The sequence below is a fragment of the Apis florea genome, unplaced genomic scaffold (assembly GCF_048593485.1).
Source record: "Apis florea isolate Af1SG1 unplaced genomic scaffold, ASM4859348v1 contig_1914_pilon, whole genome shotgun sequence".
In the NCBI taxonomy this organism is placed as follows: Eukaryota; Metazoa; Arthropoda; class Insecta; order Hymenoptera; family Apidae; genus Apis; species Apis florea.
This window is the reverse complement of record NW_028256504.1, coordinates 603,745-626,084: the sequence shown is the minus strand read 5'-3', so window position 1 is coordinate 626,084 and position 22,340 is coordinate 603,745. Positions and strand designations below refer to the sequence as shown.

Below are 22,340 nucleotides of genomic sequence, written 5' to 3'. Positions count from 1 at the left end.
ATATAAGTGAAGGAAAAATATTGGAAAGAATTAGATAAACTTCATATTACATTATGAATCTGTTTGTTTTTTAATATATTCATATAAACAGAGTTGTGCTTTATAGTGTGTTTAAAAATTAAAAATATTATTTTTTATTTTATTAGAAATGCATTTTCCTGTAAATGGAAATTTCATGTTATAGAATTTAAAACACGCGTAATAATATCTGGAAAATGTTTCACGAAATGTTTACATTGCAGGTATGGTTCGGCATCATACAAAGCACCAGTGGCGACCGTTCTTGATCCAAATGGCAAGCTTTGCGTGACATTGACCTATGGAAAACTTCTAAGTCGTTCTCACAAAATAGCCTACACGTTGTTAAACAAGGCTCTAAGTCGTGGCGGTGATTGTTGTTTAAAGCCTGGCGATCGAATTGCCTTGGTTTATCCAAACAATGATCCAATAAGCTTCATGTGCGCCTTCTATGGTTGCCTTCAAGCTGGTATTGTACCTGTGCCCATCGAAGTCCCTTTAACTCGTCGAGACGCAGGCTCCCAGCAAATCGGTTTTCTCTTGGGCAGCTGTGGAATTCAGGTATAATCAAGATATAATTCTGTTAATAATTACATCTTAGTTATTTCATCTTAAACTTCATGAAAATACTTACAAACAATAATATACAGAATAAAAAATATTATTGAGTGATTCAATTCATCACCAATAATTATCGCGTTTTCTATTAATTTATTTTTTAAATGAAAATATCATTTCCAGGTGGCATTGACCAGCGAAGCTTGTCTGAAAGGTCTGCCAAAGACGGCTGCAGGCGAGGTAGTAGCATTCAAAGGCTGGCCAAAGCTTCATTGGTTTGTCACAGAGCATTTGGGCAAAACGCCGAAGGATTGGCTACCACCACCTCGGTTAACCGACGACACACCAGCGTATATCGAGTATACCACGGACAAAGATGGGTCGGTGATGGGAGTGACAGTGACAAGATCGGCGATGCTGGCACATTGTCGAGCTCTGACGCAAGCCTGTGGCTATACGGAAGGGGAGAATGCCGTGTGCGTTTTGGACTTCAAACGAGAGGTTGGTCTGTGGCATAGCACCCTCACCAGCGTTCTAAACGGAATGCATGTGATTTTTATCCCATACGCTCTGATGAAAGTAAATCCTGCGAGTTGGATGCAAATGATCACGAAGCATCGTGCTAGCGTAGCTGTGGTCAAGTCTCGAGACCTTCACTGGGGTCTCTTAGCCACTAAAGATCATAAGGATATCTCGTTGTCATCATTGAGGCTGTTGCTGGTTGCCGATGGTGCTAATCCCTGGTCCCTTTCCTCGTGTGACCAATTTCTCTCAGTTTTCCAGTCTAAAGGCTTGCGACCAGATGCTGTCTGCCCCTGTGCATCTTCCAGCGAAGCTCTAACAGTATCGGTGAGGAGACCAGGCCGAGCTGGAGTAAACGCTACTGGACGTGGTGTACTCTCTATGTCTGGATTGAGTTACGGTGTTGTTAGAGTTGATCAAGAGAATTCTCTCACCTCTTTGACTCTTCAAGATTGCGGCCAAGTCATGCCCGGAAGTAAGTTTTACCTAACTAAACATCCATTTGTAATAATACTTGATTAATTGTCGCACGATGAGAATACGTATCTTAAGTTTCTAAATGCATATGATTTAAAATTTTGAGTTTCAATTTTAGGAATTATTTGGCTTCCACAATGAACAGAGTGAGCAGAAAGTGTGACAATTAATCAGAAACTACTCTATACTAGATTTTTGATTATTTAATAGAAAGTTGCATTATTAAATTATTAAATATAAATAAACTTGGCATTTGTTATTGTCTGATTAATCTTTTCTTGAAGAAAAAATAGTTTGTTATATAATGATACATATACATCACTTTGTTAAAATTGTATTTGTAAATTATAAATATCTTAAATTGATCATAACTTACATCAAACCTATCTGATATTTGAAAATACTTGTAACTTGCATGAGATAAAATTTCTCGACACTCCCATAATGATTAAAAAAAAAAAAAAAATTAAATCGACAATGCTTTTCTTCTCTAGGTATCGTGGTGGTAATCAAAATGGAAGGGCAGCCATTTATCTGCAAAACGGACGAAGTAGGCGAGATATGCGTGCATAGTTCAGCAACCGGAAACCAATATTGGGGATTACAAGGATTGACAAATAACACGTTCAAAGTTTCCCCTCTTCAAGCCGATGGAAGTCCTCTTGGCGACGTGGAATACACTCGTTCTGGTTTATTGGGTTTCCTGGGTCCTGGTGGTCTCGTGTTCGTTTGCGGATCGCGCGACGGTCTTATGACTGTAACCGGAAGGAAGCATAACGCCGACGATATTATCGCTACAGTGTTGGCTGTCGAACCCATGAAATTCATTTATCGCGGAAGAATAGCCGTGTTCAGTGTACGTGTCTTGAGAGACGAGCGAATATGCGTCGTTGCGGAACAACGACCCGATTGCAGCGAAGAGGAAGTACGTTTTTTTTTTTTTTTTTTTTTTTTTACAAAATTCATCGAATCGTTATTCATATAGAACTCTTCTCTGTATATAAAACTTATTCCCACAGAGTTTCCAATGGATGTCTCGTGTCCTTCAAGCGGTAGATTCCATTCACGCGGTTGGAATATATTGTTTGGCATTGGTCCCGCCAAATTATCTTCCGAAAACGCCGCTAGGTGGCATTCATCTGTCGGAAACGAAACGACGTTTCTTAGAGGGTACTCTACATCCGGCTAATGTTCTTCTTTGTCCGCACACTTGCGTTACCAATCTACCGAAACCACGCGAAGTCCATTCAGGTAAGAAGATTGCACATTTACCTGTGAGTACTATTCCCGAACCAGGTGTCGATTAAAGTTACGGACTTTCGATGAATTTTACATGAATGTCAGCAAGTACAAAGACATATATACACTTTCTTTCTTTTTTTTTTTTTTTTTTTTTTGTTGTAATATTACTTCGTTTTTTTCTTTGCGTATTATAATTTAAGCGAAAACCCAAGAAATTGATACGAAAAGTGATTAATTAAATTTCAAAGAGTTAGATAATTTGACGATCGGTCAAAATTGGAAAATTTATCAATTTGTTGGATAAATTTCGCTTAAATATATATATATATATATTGAGAATGATTAATGGGAGAATGAATGAGCAGTTATTTATTATTAATTCGATTGCGCGATAAATTTCGCTCTATTCAAAAAAAAATCTTCTCATTAACGCGAAGGAACGTAACACGTATACGCTTTCTTATAAAGTTATCAGTAGGCTTCAGTAACTTAGCACAAATGTACAAAGTATATAACTGTCTCTTGCTACATATCATGTATTGTTAACCCACCCAACTAAAATATTTAATGCTTGGCATGTTGTTCTATTATTTTTTTTTTTTTTTTGCCCTTCTTTCTTTTGGCTGAGTTCCGAACACCCTGTAGCAGTCCTATAGACAAATTATTTCTTAGCGATGTGAGATTCTTCCTTTCATCTTTTTTATATGTACAAAAAAATTGTATCTCAATTTTTGTGTGCACCTATGATCAAGCATATTTTTTATACGAATGCTTTTAATTAATTTCACATCGCTACGTTTTCATCGTACGTTTGAAGAAGCACTGAATTATTTTGTTTATTAAGTATGTACAGTCCTATATGGAATGCCCAAAGCACGTCTATTATAAAGAACGTGCGTTAATCACCTTTCGACAATAACGAACCAGTTCACGTACCTAGCTTTGATTTTCCGGCCTCAGTCAGGGGAGAGTGTGTGAGCCTACTCATTATTGGGTTGAGTGTTTGTGTTGGTTTACTAACGGAATGGTGCGGGGGCGTGTAGCGGGGGATTCTGTTGCAGACGTTGGTCCGGCCAGTGTCATGGTGGGCAACATTGTTCAGGGTAATAGACTGGCATCAGCTCAAGGACGAGATATGGGTGTCTTGGATGAGGACAGTGATAATGCTAAAAAGGTTGGTTGATATAATTGTTTAGAAAAAGTTTATGATCTTGAAATATATTATTAAGAGTCTGAACAATTTCTTCTTAATAATATTTATTATAATACCTATATCAGAATCTATGATATTTCAAGATCATCAAAATAGATGATTTCATAAATATGAAATCTCTTTTCTAAATAATTATTATGTTGTTTTTTTAATAGGAAAAAATTTTTCTCTTATCTCTTGTTTTGTATATCTATATATATAGTTATTATTTGATTTTCAGTATCAATTCATTTCGGAAATACTGCGATGGCGTGCTGTCAGTACTTCTGATCACGTGATCTTCACATCGTTAAATGCAAAAGGAGCTGTAGCAACTTCTTTATCGTGCTCGCAGTTGCACAAAAAAGCCGAACGAATCGGAAATCTGTTGTTGGATCGTGGGAGAATCAATACCGGAGACCACGTAGCATTAATATTTCCTCCTGGTACAGACTTGATATGCGCATTTTATGGTTGCCTTTATGTTGGCGCCGTGCCAGTTACAATTAGGCCACCTCATCCGCAAAACCTCCAAACTACTTTACCAACTGTTCGTATGATTGTGGACGTCAGTAAGTCTGTGCTCGTGCTCACGAATCAAAATATCCTGAAACTGTTGAAAACAAAGGTACATTGATATGTTGTATTACTAAAATATATATTCTACGCGATGTAGTTAACGTTTTGTTTTTAACTCTTTAACTGCTAAATTTGAATAATTTGAATATTTTATTTATAACTTTAAACGAAACTAAAAATATATTAAGTTATTCTTGAAACTTACGAAAGCAGTTAAAGTGTTAAATTATGTTTTATAAATCATTAATAATTATTTTCTATAATACGATACAGGAAGCGAACAATGTTGTCGACATTAAGAGTTGGCCAACAATCCTCGATATGGACGACATGCCAAAGAAGAAGTTACCTGTTATGTATCGAGCGCCCACTGCAGAGATGCTTGCTTACTTAGATTTCAGCGTCTCAACAACAGGAATGCTAGCAGGAATTAAAATGTCTCATGCAGCAGTGACGTCTCTTTGTCGTGCCATGAAACTTGCCTGTGAATTGTATCCATCCAGGCATATCGCTCTGTGTTTAGACCCTTATTCTGGATTAGGGTTCGCCCTTTGGTGTTTGAGTAGTATATATAGCGGTCATCATTCCATACTTATACCACCATCGGAGGTTTGTTTCTATAAGCTGTTCGAGAAACGCGAGAATTAAAGAAATGTTTTTAATATTTTTCTTTGCAGGTTGAAGTTAATCCAGCCTTATGGTTATCAGCAGTTAGTCAATCCAGAGTAAGAGACACGTTTTGTTCTTACGGTGTAATGGAGTTGTGTACCAAGGGTCTAGGTTCTTCTGTTCATGCTCTAAAAGCACGAGGCGTTAGTTTAGCCTGCGTCAGAACGTGTGTTGTCGTAGCTGAAGAAAGACCGCGAATCGCACTTACTACGAGCTTCAGTAAACTCTTCTCTGCTTTGGGTCTAAGTCCACGTGCTGTCTCGACCTCTTTCGGGTGTAGAGTAAACACAGCTATTTGCTTACAGGTTTGATTATTTATATAAATTAACGCGTCATATAACATAGTATTAATGTTTTTAATATTTTAAATTGATTAATAATATCGTTGGAACAGGGTGCATCGAGTCCAGAACCTTCTACAGTATACGTTGATCTCCGCGCATTGCGCAATGACCGAGTATCTCTAGTTGAAAGAGGTAGTCCACACTCTTTATGTCTGATGGAATCGGGTAAATTATTACCTGGAGTGAAGGTAATTATTGCCAATCCAGAAACGAAAGGACAATGCGGAGATTCTCATTTAGGAGAAATTTGGGTGCAATCTGCACATAACGCCAGTGGCTATTTCACGATATATGGTGACGAGAGCGATTATGCTGACCACTTCAATGCCCGTCTCGTAACTGGGAATACAAATGAAGTTTACGCCAGAACTGGTTATCTTGGTTTCTTAAGACGTACCGAAAGCGTTCAGCAATCGGTTATCAGTGATATTCCCGGTGATACTTCTGCCGAAGCGGATCTTGTTCCTGGAGACTCTGAATTACACGATGCTGTGTTCGTAGTTGGTGCCCTCGATGAGGCCATTCTACTCAGAGGAATGAGATATCACCCGATCGATATCGAGAATAGCGTGATGAGATGTCATAAGAAAATAGCAGAATGGTAAGTGTATGCAAATGCAAGTGTGTTGAAAATTGTAAGTTAATTAATAATAATAATAATAAGAAAAAAAGCAATATTAAATATAATCCTAAGTATATATATATATATATATACTTCTCTTGATTATAAATATAAAATATTTATACAATTCACAGTGCTGTATTTACATGGACCAACCTCCTAGTAGTAGTGGTGGAACTTGATGGAAGTGAAAGCGAAGCTTTAGATCTCGTGGCATTGGTTACCAGCGCTGTTCTAGAAGAACATCATTTGGTAGTCGGTGTAGTGGTCGTGGTGGATCCTGGAGTCGTTCCAATAAATTCGCGTGGTGAGAAGCAACGAATGCACTTGCGTGATGGTTTTCTAGCGGACCAACTCGATCCAATCTACGTGGCATATAACATGTGAGCAGAAAACGCAGAAAATGCATTATCTATTGAACGAAAAAAGACTGGTATCGTAATTTCCAGTCATGTTTTTACTCCCATGTCGACACGTAGATACTCGCGATTCGAAATCACAAGCTGCATTTCAAATTTTTATTCTTTCTCATGGAGGTCGACTTTCCTATGGAGAAACTGGAATATATTACAAGGACTCAACGTATTTTTAAAGCGAACGTCGTCCCTAAACAATTTATATTCTTCTTTTGTAAGAAGAACGCGTATATTTAAATTTTTTTATCTCGTTAATGTGTTAAAGAAGAGTAAGAAAGATTGTAATACTTCGAAATTTTCAACACTCGGTTACCAATCCTTATCATTAGTAACAGAAAGTATTCCTTTCTGTGTTAGAAATAATCATTATATGAACAACTATTAGATATATATAATTGAGAAACAGGGACGATATAAAAAAACCGCTTTATATATTCTGACAAACAATTTATTCATAAAAAGTCACCAATGAAGAATCCTGCTTCAAATAACGATAATCTTGAGACGACATTCGAAGCATTATTAAAAGACTTAAAAAGAGTAACGAGAGTTACATAATTGCACATACAATATTAACGATTTTAAAGCCAAAAAAAAAAAAAAGGAAAGTATAGTGAATCAACAAAATATTTGCACGTCTTCTTTTTTTTTTTTTTAAATATTATCACAAACGAAAGTACATATTAATACAAAATATATTCTTCAATATCTTCTAATATATATATAAAATTCATAATTATTTAAATTGTTTTTTTACAAAACAAAAATGTTCGTTCGTATTTTGATATTTGAACACACGTTTTTGATATTAGTAGCATGTAATGATATTTTTCCAAAATATATATGCAAATAATTATGAATAGTTATAAGTGTGCCAATATTTTTCTTAATTATAAGAAATTTGTTTTTGTTTTTTTATTTTCTTCAACGTAGTTGAAAGATTTGAAAGAATATGTTAGTTCCATGTATTAAGAAATAATAAATATACATTTGTATTAATATATCATTGCAATGTATAAAAATATTTCAAGAAAAGAATGTGTGCTAATATTGCTTTGATTCACTACACATGAAATTAATTTTCAGTATCTTAAAACTTCAGACTGCCACGGACAAGTTTTCGCTAAAATCGTGCTTTTATACATTGTATTATCTGAATGTTAAAATGACGAATATCATTCATTATTTATCAACGACATCAGAACGGTAGTGAGCTTTTTTACAAGATGAAAAATGGAAAATGTTATTTTAACAGAAGCGAAACTTTAACAAGTATATTTCATTAAGAAATTACATTTTATGAAAATGTGAATAATTATTCCACAAACTACATACAGGTATATATAACTATGTCTATTAGAAAAAGTAAATGAATTTGATACACTTTATTGTAGAGTCGTGTAGCTTAACAATTTTTTACTACGTAAAGTAATGGTTAGTTAACATAATCATACTATTGTAACGTTTTAAAAAGTAAAAAGTTTTAACTATTGACATTTTTTCTAATATATTGTTGCTGAAAAAGCATATTTGCAGTTCGCTATCGCTCTGACTAACTAATTTTTATTATTATACATTTCGTTCAAACAAATTTCTATGTTGTTGGTATCTTACAACGATTTTCATATGAATCGATTTGAAAATATGACCGAGTGATTTCAAATTTGCAAGAAGTTTAATTGTATTTAGCTGCGTTGCGCACAACATCGCACTTTTTATACGTTTTAAAATATTTATATTATATTCTACAGCACGTAATAAATTTGAAATGAACGCTATGATATTTATTCCAATGTACTTCTTTTTTATATTAACGTCCATAAAAATATTTTTCTTTTTTTTTCATCTTGGAAAAAAAAAAGTACATAGAATAATATATTTTTAACTTTGTGAAATTAGAAGATAATTTATTACGTGCTGAGAGAGGAGGGTATACTTTAAAAACCATCTGGAAACCCGATTACTTGGCCAATTTTTCCATAAAAAAAAAAAAAAAAAGAGACTAGGACAACAGTAAGGCGAATTCGCATCTCAGGGTTTTAGATCGTTTATACAAACGATGATATAGAAAGTGAAACTATTTAGAACAAAGTCTTTTGGATAACATTTAAAATGAAAAACAAGGAATACGATAGCACAAAGCATTCAAAGCATAAAATATACAATCGAAGTAGATAGTATCGATGCGTCTTACTCTGCAATTTCAAAGTTTAGTCTATATGGAAAAGTTACCCTCGAACTATAAATATCGGTGAATATATGCGCCAAAAATTTACATATGCGCTAACTTTTTTCTCCTTTTCTTCTTATCTTTTATGCACAAATGCATTCTATTCGTGAAACTGGTCTGTTTGACTAAAGCTCAATCTATATAAATCAACAATGATAATAATCGACTTTTAGGTTAGAATCAATCGAATCTATGATCAAATTTTATTTTTTACAAAGTTATACTTTTTTCAAAATATTCGAATGATCAATGAAAATTATCTTTGCGTTTTATTTTATTCATTAACTAAAATTTTCATTTAATTTTCGTAACTGAAATTTCAATTATATAACAATTTCGATAATCGATTCTTTTTATCTCTTATAGATTACATTCCTCTTGTATTCTCTCGTAATTAAAACAGAATTATTGATTCTCAAATTAAGAAAAAAAGAAACGAATGAATTCAGATTACAACGAGTAAAATATTGAGAATGTATAAATTATCATTGGCCTATCCATAATTTCTTACAATTCTATTTTTTTTTTTTGTCTAAGAATTAGAGAAAAGATCAAAATTCCAATTCAAACCTGAAAGTCGAAAGTCCTATCGTTTCCTTTCTCGTTTCTTGGAATTTTATTATTTTTGAGACTTTTTCTATTGATATGTACATTTGTTGATAGTTTTATAATTTTATATTCTTATTTTAATATAACGCATATAACTACAAGATGTGCCCTGTTCCAAGAGCACTGATTGTTGCAGAGAGAAACACATTGCGATTAAAATGAAACAAATTTGTCAATTTTTTTTGTGTTAAAGGCTCGTATTAAACTTCGTATGAAAGTAGACACGTATCGTCGTTGCTCTACATATCATAATCTTATTTTTTTTTTATTTATACACTATAACAATGTAATTCAATTTATTCAAGATTTCAGTTTGAATTGCATCATCAACAACAATTTCTTTTAATATATAAAATAAAAATAAAATCAAGGCCTATTTTTAGAATGAATAAATATTTTGTATAATATTTTTCTGTAATATATATAATTATATTATTATATTTTGAGTCTATTTAAGATATAAATCTTTTAAGTATAATATGTTTGAATAAAAAAATATAATCGCACAAAGCGTGTCTATAGTAAATACGAAGTCATTAATTAAATAAAAATACGAGCCTCGTAGTTGAAAGTCGTTTTATCGGCGAACAATTGCGATTTATCGACGATAACCTCGTTAGCGTGCGTAATTCACAAATTATAATTATCCCAGATTCCGGGCGTCCATTTACAGGCGCCATGTAAATAGGTGTAGAACCAGGCGATATTAGAAATCTTTTTTTTTTTGACACGTCTTACATTTCTGACAGTTATTGTACTCGTATTTGCAAACACAATTTTAATGTTTGTTAATACAAAAGTATTTGATTATAAATTTTCTTTTGTAACTCGTTGTAACACAGTTAGTAAAGAATCAATAATTATTTGATTATTCACAATGAGAAGAAAATGTAAAACGTTTCAAGTTTTAAAGGTTAAGCACGGTTTTATCGATCCGTTTCCTCCTTCTCTTTTCTTTTTTTGTTTTTTTTAATGATTAAGGTATCGTGCCATGTCACCTTGCGTCCTTTTGCACTTTTACGCACAAAGAAACGTCCGTGATAAGAATAACGATTGCGCGTTGTCACTTTACATAATCATATATCAGTGTTCACCGGTATTTTATTTAAATAATAGCTGAACAGTGAGATTCTCAAGATGTTGAACTATATACACAAAATGTACACACAAATTTGAGAATCCGCGCGCAAAAAAACGCTTCTTTGTACGTAAAAGATCTAGAAACACAGCGGTGCACCCCGATCACAGTAGGAATGTGCAGCGTCAAGAAATTTTTATCGAATTTGACTAAAAAAAAAAAACAAAAAAAAAAAAAACCCGTTATTTTATGTATTGTATTACGTAGTAAAGATTTTTTTTTTTTTTTTCGATTACACTATCTACTTACGAAATGTCTTCGTATCATTTTCAAGTACAAATCGAAATCATATTTTTCACTCTTGACTGTTCATTCATTTATTATGTAATCGTCTATTTAATAATCTGTACATCTTCAGGGTATTTTTACCGAGCTATATACTATTGAGTGAGAGAAAGAGAGCGATTGAGAGTTTTTTCCACAAAAATGTTTCATTATAAAGAAAGTATTTTTCATTGATGATTGATATATCATGATAGATTTGAGCGATAATTTGTTTGATATTCACGTTAATACACGGATTAACGGACCATCCGCTAAAATGGGGTTATGTTACGAGAGAATCGAACGAAACAAAAAGAGAAAACGTTACGCAATCCTACGAGTGGGGCTGAGAGTGCGTGCGTGCGAGGAACCTGGTTGTATTATGTATAAATGTTGATAACTAGTTGATAGGAACGTGAAAAAATACTTGTCACACCGTTAAATGATTGCGTATTATCGCGTTCAATTTAGAACAAGGAGGTTAGGTTTAGACTGATTGTCAAATCTTTGGACCTCTTTGAAAAAATGGTATATCGCGTAATCCTGGACCGTGTCAAGTGGTTCTAGGCTGTGTAAATATTATCCTTGTACCCATTGCGTTTAGAGGTTATTAAGGTACAATATAGTTTGTACGTTGAAATATATATTATATATATATATATATAATATTACCACACACACACACACACACACATACACACACAGAGTACTAATATAAACGGTCGCTGTCCTTACCTTAGAGCATTTTGCCTGTATCAATCGGATGAAAATATTAATATTTCGTGTATTCATCTCCCGTTATCCAATATTATTTCGTTTTTCATTCCTTCTTATCTCTTCGATTGAGACGAGGGAGGAATGAATAATTAATAATTGAAGAGAGGACAAACGCGAGATCGAAAAACGATATAGATATCATAGCAATTTCTATAGTCCGTAGCGGACTTTTTCCTTGTTAAAAAAAAAAAAAAAAAAAAAAAAAGAAAAAAGGAATGGAAAAAAAAATGCAACAAACAAAGGACACAATTTTTGAGTCCTTACGGAACGATCGTGTACTACCGTATCACGTGTTGCTTCGTAAATTACTCGAACCCTTTAAATCAAGCGCCTCTTTGTAATCACTCGATATTCACGAGGAGCTTCGCGAGCTACCATCAATAAACGTAATGTACATTTTTTGCAACGAGCCAGACTGTTTTACGCTTCCTCATTATACCTTTCTTTGCATAAGAATACGATAAAAAGAAGTGTCGTATTATTTATCAATAAAATCAAAAAATATAATATTTAAATTAAAAAAAATCTTTATTTTTATATTTTATTTTTGTTCAAATCTGAATTTTGTAGACAAAAAAGATTTATATAAAAAAATTAATTTTTATTTTTTAAAAATCGTTTTATTTTTGTTGTCGAATAATTAATGGTTTTTTTTTTGTAATTGTATCGCATAATTTATTTTATTGTTCGAACAAAATTCAAATCGTAAGTAATACGTGATTAAAAAAAAAACTATTGCAATGATCATATTAATTTTATTTTTATTTTTATTTATAGAGGTATTTTAAAATATCATATTTTATAAAAATATGATAATTATATAATATTTATTGATCAACGATAACTGTTAAATCTTGATAAGCGGAAGGTAAATGACTATAAATTGATTGTTTTGTTATCTAAAAATATGCATTAAAAAAGCTACAATTTGTACGTAAAATTGTGGTTTGACATCACGTAATAGTAAAAATATTTGTGTAAAAACTAAAACTCGTAAAAAAAATATATACGTAATTTTTTTATTCCTTTGTAAATATTTTTGAAATCATTTTATTTCATTTATAAAAATATAAAATAATCGTGAAGTTTAATTCATAGCAATTTCAATATTGTTATAAAATTAATTAATTTTGTTTCTTTGAAAAATGTTCATTTTTCACTGCAGTTTCACTACATTTCATAAATTATGTCTATTAACTCAAAGATCGTTCATCACTAGATACATCGGCCATCTATACGAGAACAAATAAAACACATTTTAAATGAAAATCCGTTGAATCTAATTTAAGAACAAAATTAAAGATAATTTCAAACATTTATATAATACATGACAATAATATAAAATTTAAAATTTTAACTTGCTATTAAAAAAAATAATCTTAATTAAAAACGATTTTGATTAAAAATGACTATAATTAATTACAATTATGAAAATCACCCTTGTGTATAGAGGCACAAATTCGTGAGAACGACAGTGCGTAACAGGCTTTAAACTACACTAGTTCGGTGGTTTTCGCGCGATAAACAGCGAAGCGCCATGATTGGTCGGCGTAGAAATTTGATTCCGTTTCATTCTTTCCTTTTCTTTCTCTCTGTCTCTCTTCTGGTTCGCGTCTACCGGCCGGCGTTAAAGAAAGACCGAGTAACGTTTCCCCAGGGAAGTCGTAAACGACGTCCAGAGAGACTCGAACCGAGCAGTTCCGAACAGTCTGTCAGAGACGGTGCTTTCGCGAACACGATTCTCGTGCGTCGCTTCGTAAACGTGTGTGTACCGGTTCAAAAAAAGTTGTTACACACAGCCTCTACTAGACCCCTGGCAACGCGTTGTCGTTTGAAAACAATGACTGTACGTTCCAGTGGTTAGAAGTAGCGAAGAAATTACTGGCACAACATTCAAACCGTCTTTTTTTTTTGATCGAGGCCAGACGGCCACACTAGCTCTAGGAACGGCTCGACGCGTATCGATCTCATACAAGGGTATGTAAACATTTCGATTTTTCTTTTCCGATCGATCATTGCATGTTCATCAGGTGAAACGTTTTCTTTAATCCAGAAGATTCGATCAACATTTCGAGAGTAGTAACTTTATGCTCAACTTTTATATACTATTAAAATATGCTGTTTTATCGTATTTGATTATACGTATCATTAATCGCCATTTTAGTTTTTATTATTTGATACTCGATCTGTTGACAATGCTTGCAATTTTCCGGTAATATAATTACTTACACATTTTTTTATGAATTATCAATCAATAGTGTTATAATTCTTATCTTAATTATGTTTTACCATAATTTATAACTATTAGTAACACAATTGATAACGTATTAACTGATTAACATTTCGATGTTGGATTATCGCGTATTCGATTTTATCCGTTACATGTTATTAAAATAGTATACGCCGTTGTACATCATTTTTTGTGAAAAGAGCCATTGTTGTAGCATTCATATTATAAAACCTATTCTTTACAAAAGTTTACATTAAAAAACATCAAAACGAAATCTTTTGCTTATTTTTCAAACTTTGAAACGTGACATGCGCTGACGTTCAACTAACACCATATTACATATAGTATATTATGTGCACATGTGCATAACTATAGTTATATTTTTCTTTTTTTCTATGTAAATATATGCACACGTAAAATTAATTTCAATAAAACTATGTTCATTGTACAGTACATTGTACAATACATTGAAATATATGTATGTACATATATGTATATAACTAAAATGCATACGCAGAATGGTTGAGTTAATGTATTCTTGACAAAGCCAGTTGAACTGGATTTACATATTTTAGAATAGACCGTTGGACAGACTGACATTTCAAATTTTAGAATTCTATAGATTATATGTATGCATTCGCTTATTATTTTTTTATTCAGTTAACTACATATGACGAAATGACTTAAGTTATGGATAAGTTAACCTATACAGTAAAAATTATGCTGATTAAATATGAATATATATATATATATTTATAATCACGAATAATGAAATATTTCCTTTATTATAAATTTATAAATTTATAATATAATATATTATAAATTTAAATTATGTATAATGTATACATTAATTGTATTCTTTCAATTATAAATACTTTTGTGTAAATTCTAAATTATAAATTGAATTAATTTGAATAAGATAATTTGAAAAAATGTCTAATTTGTAATATATCTTTTGAATCTTTTATCTATTTTATTATTTTATTTTATTATTAAAGTATATTAATGACTTCTCTTTCATTAATTCTATGTAAAAGAGTTATTAAATAATAGTTATTAAATAATTATTAAAAATATTTTGTGATTTAATCATGAATTTGTTTATAGAATGTATATTATATTATAAAATGCTAATCTTTTTTATAATTCTGTAGATCTGTAAATTGTATTATTTCTTGAAGATAGAAAAATTTATGGACAGTAATTAAGCAATTAAAAACAATTATAATATAAATATTTATAAAATTGCCAAGTTTATTCATAAAATATCATTAATAATAGAATAATTTAATAGTTAATGATCAATTTTCATGTGAACTTCTTTAGCAGTAGATAAATTATTTTAGAAATTTATACATAATTGGAATTAAAAATTTAAATTTCACAAATGGGTACAATGATTCACAAAAATATTTGATATCTATAAAAAAACTATCTATAAAAAAATTTTATAAATATAGCACAAATTTATTTGTATTATATATACATGCATTAAATATTATTAACATTATAAATAGATACATTAAAGTTGTAAAAATATTTGAAACAAAATGTACAAAAGTATATAAAAGTATATAAATGTATTTGAACACATAAAATTACTTCTTTTTTTTTTTTTTTTATAAAAATTAGGCACTTAACTCTTGATTATTAAAGAATAAATAATTATGTTTTAATTTATTTTCATTTCTTTTAAATTATTATTTTTTTTTTTCTTCAAGTATTTCGTAACTTTTTCGCAAATTAATATATATTAATTGCTCAGCCATTCAAGGATTAATAAAAATTGTTATTTATTTAAAATCTATTTTTAAAATTAATTTAATACAATCTTGTTTGTAATAAACATTTTAATTATCAAATTTGAAGAAAAAATTTATCTATATTGTAATCAAAAGTAAAAAGTAATCAAATATCAAAAATATTTTCCATATATAAAATAAACGTTCAAATATTTTTTGTATACCACTATTAACTCCATTAAAACATGATTTAAACTCTTCACACATTCTTAAGACTGCATTCTTTATACCTTGATACGTGATGAACATCGAAACCATCTATAACTGGTAACTGGCAATCTTGTACTACCTACATACATTTGGCTTCGTCATAAAGTATTCATATATCCTTTCCATTTTAAATGGATGGGCAATGGGAAATAATAAATAATACGCTTATACGTATACATTCGATACGCGTAAAGAAACGATTGCGACAAATCATTCGGTATTCCTGGAACGCACGTTAAAGGCAGATTTAGATCGATGCCTGTTCAAAAAAATTGGCCACGTGGCCAATGGCCTTGGGAGAAAAAAAAAAAAAAATTCGTAAACGTTACTTTTTTTAAACGAAACAAAAGTAATATTTAAAAAAAAAAAAAAAAAAAAAAACACTAGCATGTTAAGTGAATAAAAAAAGACGAGCAAATCATTCGCTTGACACTTAAGCACACAGACATTTCGTTATTTGTTTATACAAAAATCAAGAAGTCACTTCGATGAATAGATATATCCGCCGAACGAGTGTAAACAATGTTGTACACGTGGCCCACCGAGAGACTATTAGGTTATGTTCTCGTACACAATTTTGCTCGTGAGAGGCTTGCCTCCACTTCCTTCTATTGCGTTTTCTAACCGCAATTTCCTGACAATAAGCCGAGAATTTAATAGCTAGAAGAAGAGAAATTACAAAAGAATGCGTTAAAAAAGAAAAAGTTTGCGATGAAGAACCTATGCCTATGTGGAAACGAAATAAATAATCGAGATCGTTCTAGGAGCTTTCTAGGAAGAATATTTCGTAAAATCTCTGTTGATAAAAATAACACGGAGAATGTTAAAGTTTGATATTATATTATGTAAGTTATTTCGAACATGTATACGACAACGTCGTACATGACAGACTATTATGATTTTTCTTGGCCCAAATCTTTGACTCTTTGACATACATCCGTGTATTTATTCATTGGAAACGAAACGAAGTCGAATTCGTGGCCATAATATAAACGTCCGTGCAGACGTGAAACTTGATGATTGACTCACAACAGTTATTTTCTTTATAAATAAAAATTTTCCAGCGAAATTCATTGAAGAAATGAAATCAATTAATGTTTCGGTTTGAATAAATCGTAATGTAGCGATTAATCTTTTTTCACGGTACGATGATTTTTTAAAAACGTGTCTTTGAAATTATCAATGGTGTAATTATTACGCTTCTTCGTTGATAAAAGTGTCGTTTCAACGAAATCTCGATCTTGAAACTATGTAATCTCATTGCATTTAATTTATCATAATGTTTTAGTAATAAATTTTTCGCGTCATAAAATGATCGATTAGAGATATTTGCTTTCTGTATTCTATGTGATTTTAGATTATATTTTTACGCAAAAGTAGTTACGCAAAAGTAAAATTAAAAAAAAAAAAAAAAAAAAAAAAACAGTTGATTATATGTATAGATGTTTGTGTTCGAGACACCCAGCAACAAGTAACACGAGTTCAAGAACGATAGATTTCGAGTTTTGACTTGTACATATAGTACATACATATTGTATACCGTAAGCTATCCCGCAATGTGTACTTAAGTAGTCTGTACAATCGGTTAAAACCGGTGCGACGATTCTTGACAATTTGTCGGGTCAAGCACGAGCCAAGCAAACGTTCACGCGAAGGGAGTGATTATCGACAACAATTTATTTGATTCGAGTTTTATATGTTTGCGTAGTCTGTTGTAGTCACGAGTTACGGTCTCGCTTTCAATGAGCTTAATCGAGCCGGTTAACACGCGACATTTCGTCCCAAGATGAATCATCGCGATTAACATTTGGAATTCGTTTAACAATTTCTAGGAGTGTTCTTGTGATGATCCTCTATATTATATAACGTTCTTTCGTATATATGCTTGAATACAATTAAATTGTAATTAAATCGTATACAATAATGCATAGTAAATGCTAGAGATAAGTAAGTACATGCAACTCTTAACCATTCGAGTCTCTTGAACATTCGGGACGGATCGGTAAAATTCGGGTAGGATCGGGCGAGATCTCGATACTCGTGTATTCTACGGCGGAATTTCTGTACGATTCTAACTTCGATTTAGAGTTTGAGTTAATAATTTAAAGTGGGCAATATTTTTTGAATACTATTTTGATTAATTTGAAAGCTTGAAGTTTGTCCAAGAATTATATTAGAAAAACGATGATAAACTTTTGTTAATATTTATAAAAATATTATAATACGAAATACATATAAATTTTACATTATTGTATTTTTCGAAACGAATCGTATAAAAATTAATATATTATCGATTCTTTTCATCAAAGTAGCAACATTGATTCTAAAGGGATGAAGGTTTTATCGCGCGTGAATTTGATTTATCATGTTATTATAGGAGGAGTTTTCTTGTGTTCAATGAGAGTGCTTATCAATTTAATAGCAAGGCGGATTTATTGAACCGTAGATATTATGTACTGTTATTATGATAATACACAAGGTTTGTACAATTTTCATAATAATAGAGGGAAAAGTTGTCACGCTCACTTGCTCGCGATAATCTCAGCTTCGATATTGATCGATCGATATTGATTCTTTCCAGTTTTTAATTTAATCGTTTTACCAATTAACATATTGATTCACTACCGTGCAATAAAAGCGTATAAATTTATGCTACGATTATTTTCCATATTAATCTATTGGCGACCAAAAAATAAAAATAATTTCTATTTATTTCGAACTTTTAAAATGTTTCTACTATCGGATAGTAGAATTTTTTAAAATATTTGATATAAATATAGTATAAAAAATATTTTCACGATTTAACAAGATTTACTTTCAATTTAATGTTTCAATTAATATAAACAAGTTTCTAAAATTTCTAAAATTTTATGATATCGTTATATGTGTAATCTTAATTGAGAAAAAGAAATGATGGTAGAAAAGATATTAGATAAATTTGTGAAATTCCTTTTTATGATTAAAAAAAAATATATAATATGCAAATTATTAATATTGTACAATACATGATACGATACGATTATTTACTTAAAAAAAATTGAAAATGAAATTTGAACATGTGTTAACAAATTCTTTAAATTTTAATTCTACATTTTAATTGACTATATACGTGTATTTAGAATATAAATTAGATGCGAATGCTTATCACGCAATATGTATTAATAAAGTTTAATAACGTGTCTTCCTGCATCTGTACGCATAAATTTCGCTCGCAAATTTAAATGTGACTTATCATTGAATTATCTAAGCATACATTATCGCGAGAAAAATATAATTGTTGTTCTTCCGCCAAAAATTATGAAATATTAGATTTCATTATGCCATTTTAAACGGTTGCAATTTTTTTTTAGGTCAATGAAGGCATTTATTATATAAATTCAAGCTATTACTATTTTTGAAATAATGGAACATAAAATAAAAGTTTTCAAGTAACTTGACAACACAGTTTTTTAGAATTATTTTTTACTTCATCTTTGTAAATTGTTAGTGCATAAATAAATAAATATAATTTAGATAAAAAAGTGATGATGATTAATCCTCAATCCTGGGATTTTTTTACATTTAAAAATAAATTTTTCTTTTTGATTCTAACTAAATTTTATCAATAATATAATCAATAATATTATCAATAAAATGTTAATGAAATAAATAAATAATTAAATAATTTATTATATCTTCGTATTTTCTTGTGAAACATGGAATTTTAAATTGATACGTTTTACAATATCAAAAAACATTACAACATCAAAAAATTTCTATTTGAATTATAAGAATATTTATATATAAGTTGTACAAAAAAAAAATATATATATCAACGATGAAAGAATTTTTCGTATAATTAAATAATTATATAAATGTAATGCAAAAATAATTATTATCACTTTGAAACAAAAAAAAAAAAAAATTTCTTAGATCAGCAAAAAAGTATAATTTGTGTTTAAATATTCAAGCGCAAATTTTAGGTTAGAATGGCCCATAGAAGTAAAATATGGAATAGAAAAGAGGTCGCTTTAGTAGCGGACAGAGTGTACGGGTGAAAAATCGCAAGAATTGGATCTCAGTTTCATATTTAAAATATCCGTCTAACTTTTAATTATATTTAATATATTTTTTCTAAAATGTCGAACTATTGAAATGTTGTAACTGTGAAATTTAATATATACACCATATTATCACGAAATGGAAAAAATTAAGAAATAACTGTTATAAATTTACAATGTGCAATCGATTCCAATGTTTAGTTCGGAAAACCGTTAAAAGTCTAGATTGAGAAGATTTAGTGGTTTTGTGTTTATCGATATTTCTTTATAGTTCTCTCATAATTCTTGTATATTTCCATTCTACCAGTTCACCGTTTATCCTGCGAGAATCTTGGTTAAAACTTGGCAAGAAATATTCGAGGTTAGGTTACACTGTTGCCAAAAAATAAAAGATAAAATGGATGGTTGCGTATTTAGACAGATCATTTTTATTTAAAATGATTTTCGAAACTATATTGCAAAACAATTTCGACATTGTTGCGCCCAAACTTTTGTCAACGAACTATTTTATATATTATTAAAATAACCATGGACGGAAACGAAAAGATTCTTTCACAAAAGTAACGGATCAATTATTTACATAGATCTTTTCATTTATTAAATTCTATGCAGGAAATACTTTCGAGATGAATAACATAGAACGTTGCGAAATTGTTATGTACGTAGACGAGAAAGGAACGAATCTATTTATCACGCTCGCATCAGAATATGCTTAGAGTCCGTTAAAATTGCACGTCCCTTTCAGTGACCTTTCATTCGCCATTTTCCTAGCGTCGTAAAGAGTAAACTTATGGAAAACAATTTTATACGTATCCAAACGTAACTTGCGATAATATTTTTCTTACCATTATTATTATTATTACCGAGTACTAAAATAATAAACCTCCGTGATCATTACGACATTGATTGATTCCCTTCCTGCGCGAAATTCAAATGCGATTAAAATTAATACCCCAATATAAACAATCTTACGTATTCTGTAATTTTGTAAGCTTCTTTTCTTCTTTCCGATATTGACAAGTTCCTTCAGACAATCTTTAAACAAGAGCCTGAACATTTCAAACGTAATTGTAAAACCGATCGTACATTATCATTCAACTCTCTCGAACAGTAAATCGTCTAACAACCGACTGCATAGTAGTCGTTTGAGAATTGCTAAATTATTGATCGTTGTATTCGAGAAATATCATCGATAGATATATTTTTGTCGGAATCATTGTATACGACGATCTCTTCTATATACACGTATCGTAACAACAAATCGCTAAGAGGTTTTATTCTCTATTTGAATTTTCAATAACATTTCGAACGTAATATATTACGTATTCGATTATGGTCGAATTTCTTCTTAAATTAGTCGTAATGAACGTGTTAAGAACCACTGGCGAAAGGTGAGCGTCACTGCATGGCTGGTGCATAAGCACAAAGCTGTAGAACGATATTCGATCGTTGCACGAGCCGGTGGTAATCGGCAGACTGGTCACAGGTAGTCGATTCACCGATGAAGTAGAATGGGCCGAGTGTCTGGCGGAGTACTATCGGGGGAAGGGGAAAACATTGGTGTTCCGTGCCCGCGATTCAGCCGCACGTTTCGTCGTGGTTGTCGTCGATGTTGTTCCCGTCGTGTCATTCGTGTCAGTCGGTCGTGTAGTCGTCGAGTTGATTTGCGAAGAAGTCCGCGCATTGGACTCCGATGGATCGCTTGTTCCATACCGGCGTCACTACTGCGCAAGCGTAGGCATCGAACTATCGAGAAAATAGAAGAGAAACGCGACCCAAAGTGCCGTGTTTCCCCAGGTATGTAGCTAAGGGATCAGCCTCGGGCTATACTGGGAATCTAGTTACAATTTCGCTCGACCGTCAATTCGCTATGGATATTTATAAAACTTCCATGAATTTGACACTTGTTTATAAATATTTGTACGAAGTTATTCCGGCAGAGAAAGAATTAATATTAATCTGAATAATCGTAAGATTAAGATAGATTGACGTATTTGTGTGAATAACCTTGAAATCAATTGAATTGAAAGAGGAATTCTTAAGATTCTTGTTAGACATAACTTATGAAAATAAAAGTAATAATAATAATAATAAAAAGGGAGGAAGTTGTAATAGTGATGTATTATAAAGATACGAATACAACGGGGGTTATACGTGTCAGAATATTTAACAAGAGTTTCTGCGCGTGATAAGTAAGAAGGAAATAGAACGTTTGAATAAAAGGAACGTGATATAATTAAGTAATTCGATTAATTAAATTATAATCAGATTTTCGAATCTTTTTCACTTGTAACAATGTATTCTGTACATTGCTATATATTCCACGAAATTTGAATTTATTTTGCGCAATTAATCCATCAGACGGACTTATATTAAAAAATCAGAATAACATACAGGATAA

General features: G+C 31.2%; 2 protein-coding genes and 1 long non-coding RNA gene across 11 annotated transcripts in view; 2 read left to right on the top strand and 1 right to left on the bottom strand.

Moving 5' to 3' along the window:
* Nucleotides 1-12,066, top strand: part of DIP2 (disco-interacting protein 2) — a 40,409-nt gene extending 28,343 nt beyond the window's left edge. For 3 of the 4 annotated variants that reach the window (XM_086914884.1, XM_086914872.1, XM_086914890.1), the window contains 10 exons: nt 243-579; nt 760-1,573; nt 2,070-2,500; nt 2,595-2,826; nt 3,861-3,991; nt 4,251-4,637; nt 4,862-5,197; nt 5,266-5,562; nt 5,652-6,202; nt 6,358-12,066. In XM_086914884.1, the coding sequence (XP_086771010.1) occupies nt 243-579; nt 760-1,573; nt 2,070-2,500; nt 2,595-2,826; nt 3,861-3,991; nt 4,251-4,637; nt 4,862-5,197; nt 5,266-5,562; nt 5,652-6,202; nt 6,358-6,610 (3,769 nt within the window). In that variant the 3' untranslated portion in view covers nt 6,611-12,066. The remainder of the gene's footprint in view (nt 1-242; nt 580-759; nt 1,574-2,069; nt 2,501-2,594; nt 2,827-3,860; nt 3,992-4,250; nt 4,638-4,861; nt 5,198-5,265; nt 5,563-5,651; nt 6,203-6,357) is intronic. The other variant, XM_086914879.1, reaches the window with a different exon arrangement.
* On the bottom strand, nt 11,763-13,552 carry LOC147658578 (uncharacterized). 2 transcript variants are annotated; one of them, XR_015294365.1, is made up of 2 exons: nt 13,096-13,552; nt 11,763-12,889 (listed from the first exon to the last, which is right to left on the bottom strand). It is a non-coding gene; the product is annotated as an uncharacterized LOC147658578 (long non-coding RNA). The 2 variants fall into 2 exon arrangements; XR_015294366.1 differs by having other exon boundaries at nt 13,081-13,515.
* Ae2 (anion exchange protein Ae2) overlaps nt 13,289-22,340 on the top strand; it is a 54,911-nt gene continuing 45,859 nt past the window's right edge. For 3 of the 5 annotated variants that reach the window (XM_086914940.1, XM_086914922.1, XM_086914931.1), the window contains exon 1: nt 18,838-21,736. The gene's annotated coding sequence lies outside the window, so the exon portion shown is untranslated. Of the gene's footprint in view, nt 13,635-18,837; nt 21,737-22,340 lie in introns of those variants that run through there. The other 2 variants (XM_086914935.1, XM_086914912.1) reach the window with 1 other exon arrangement.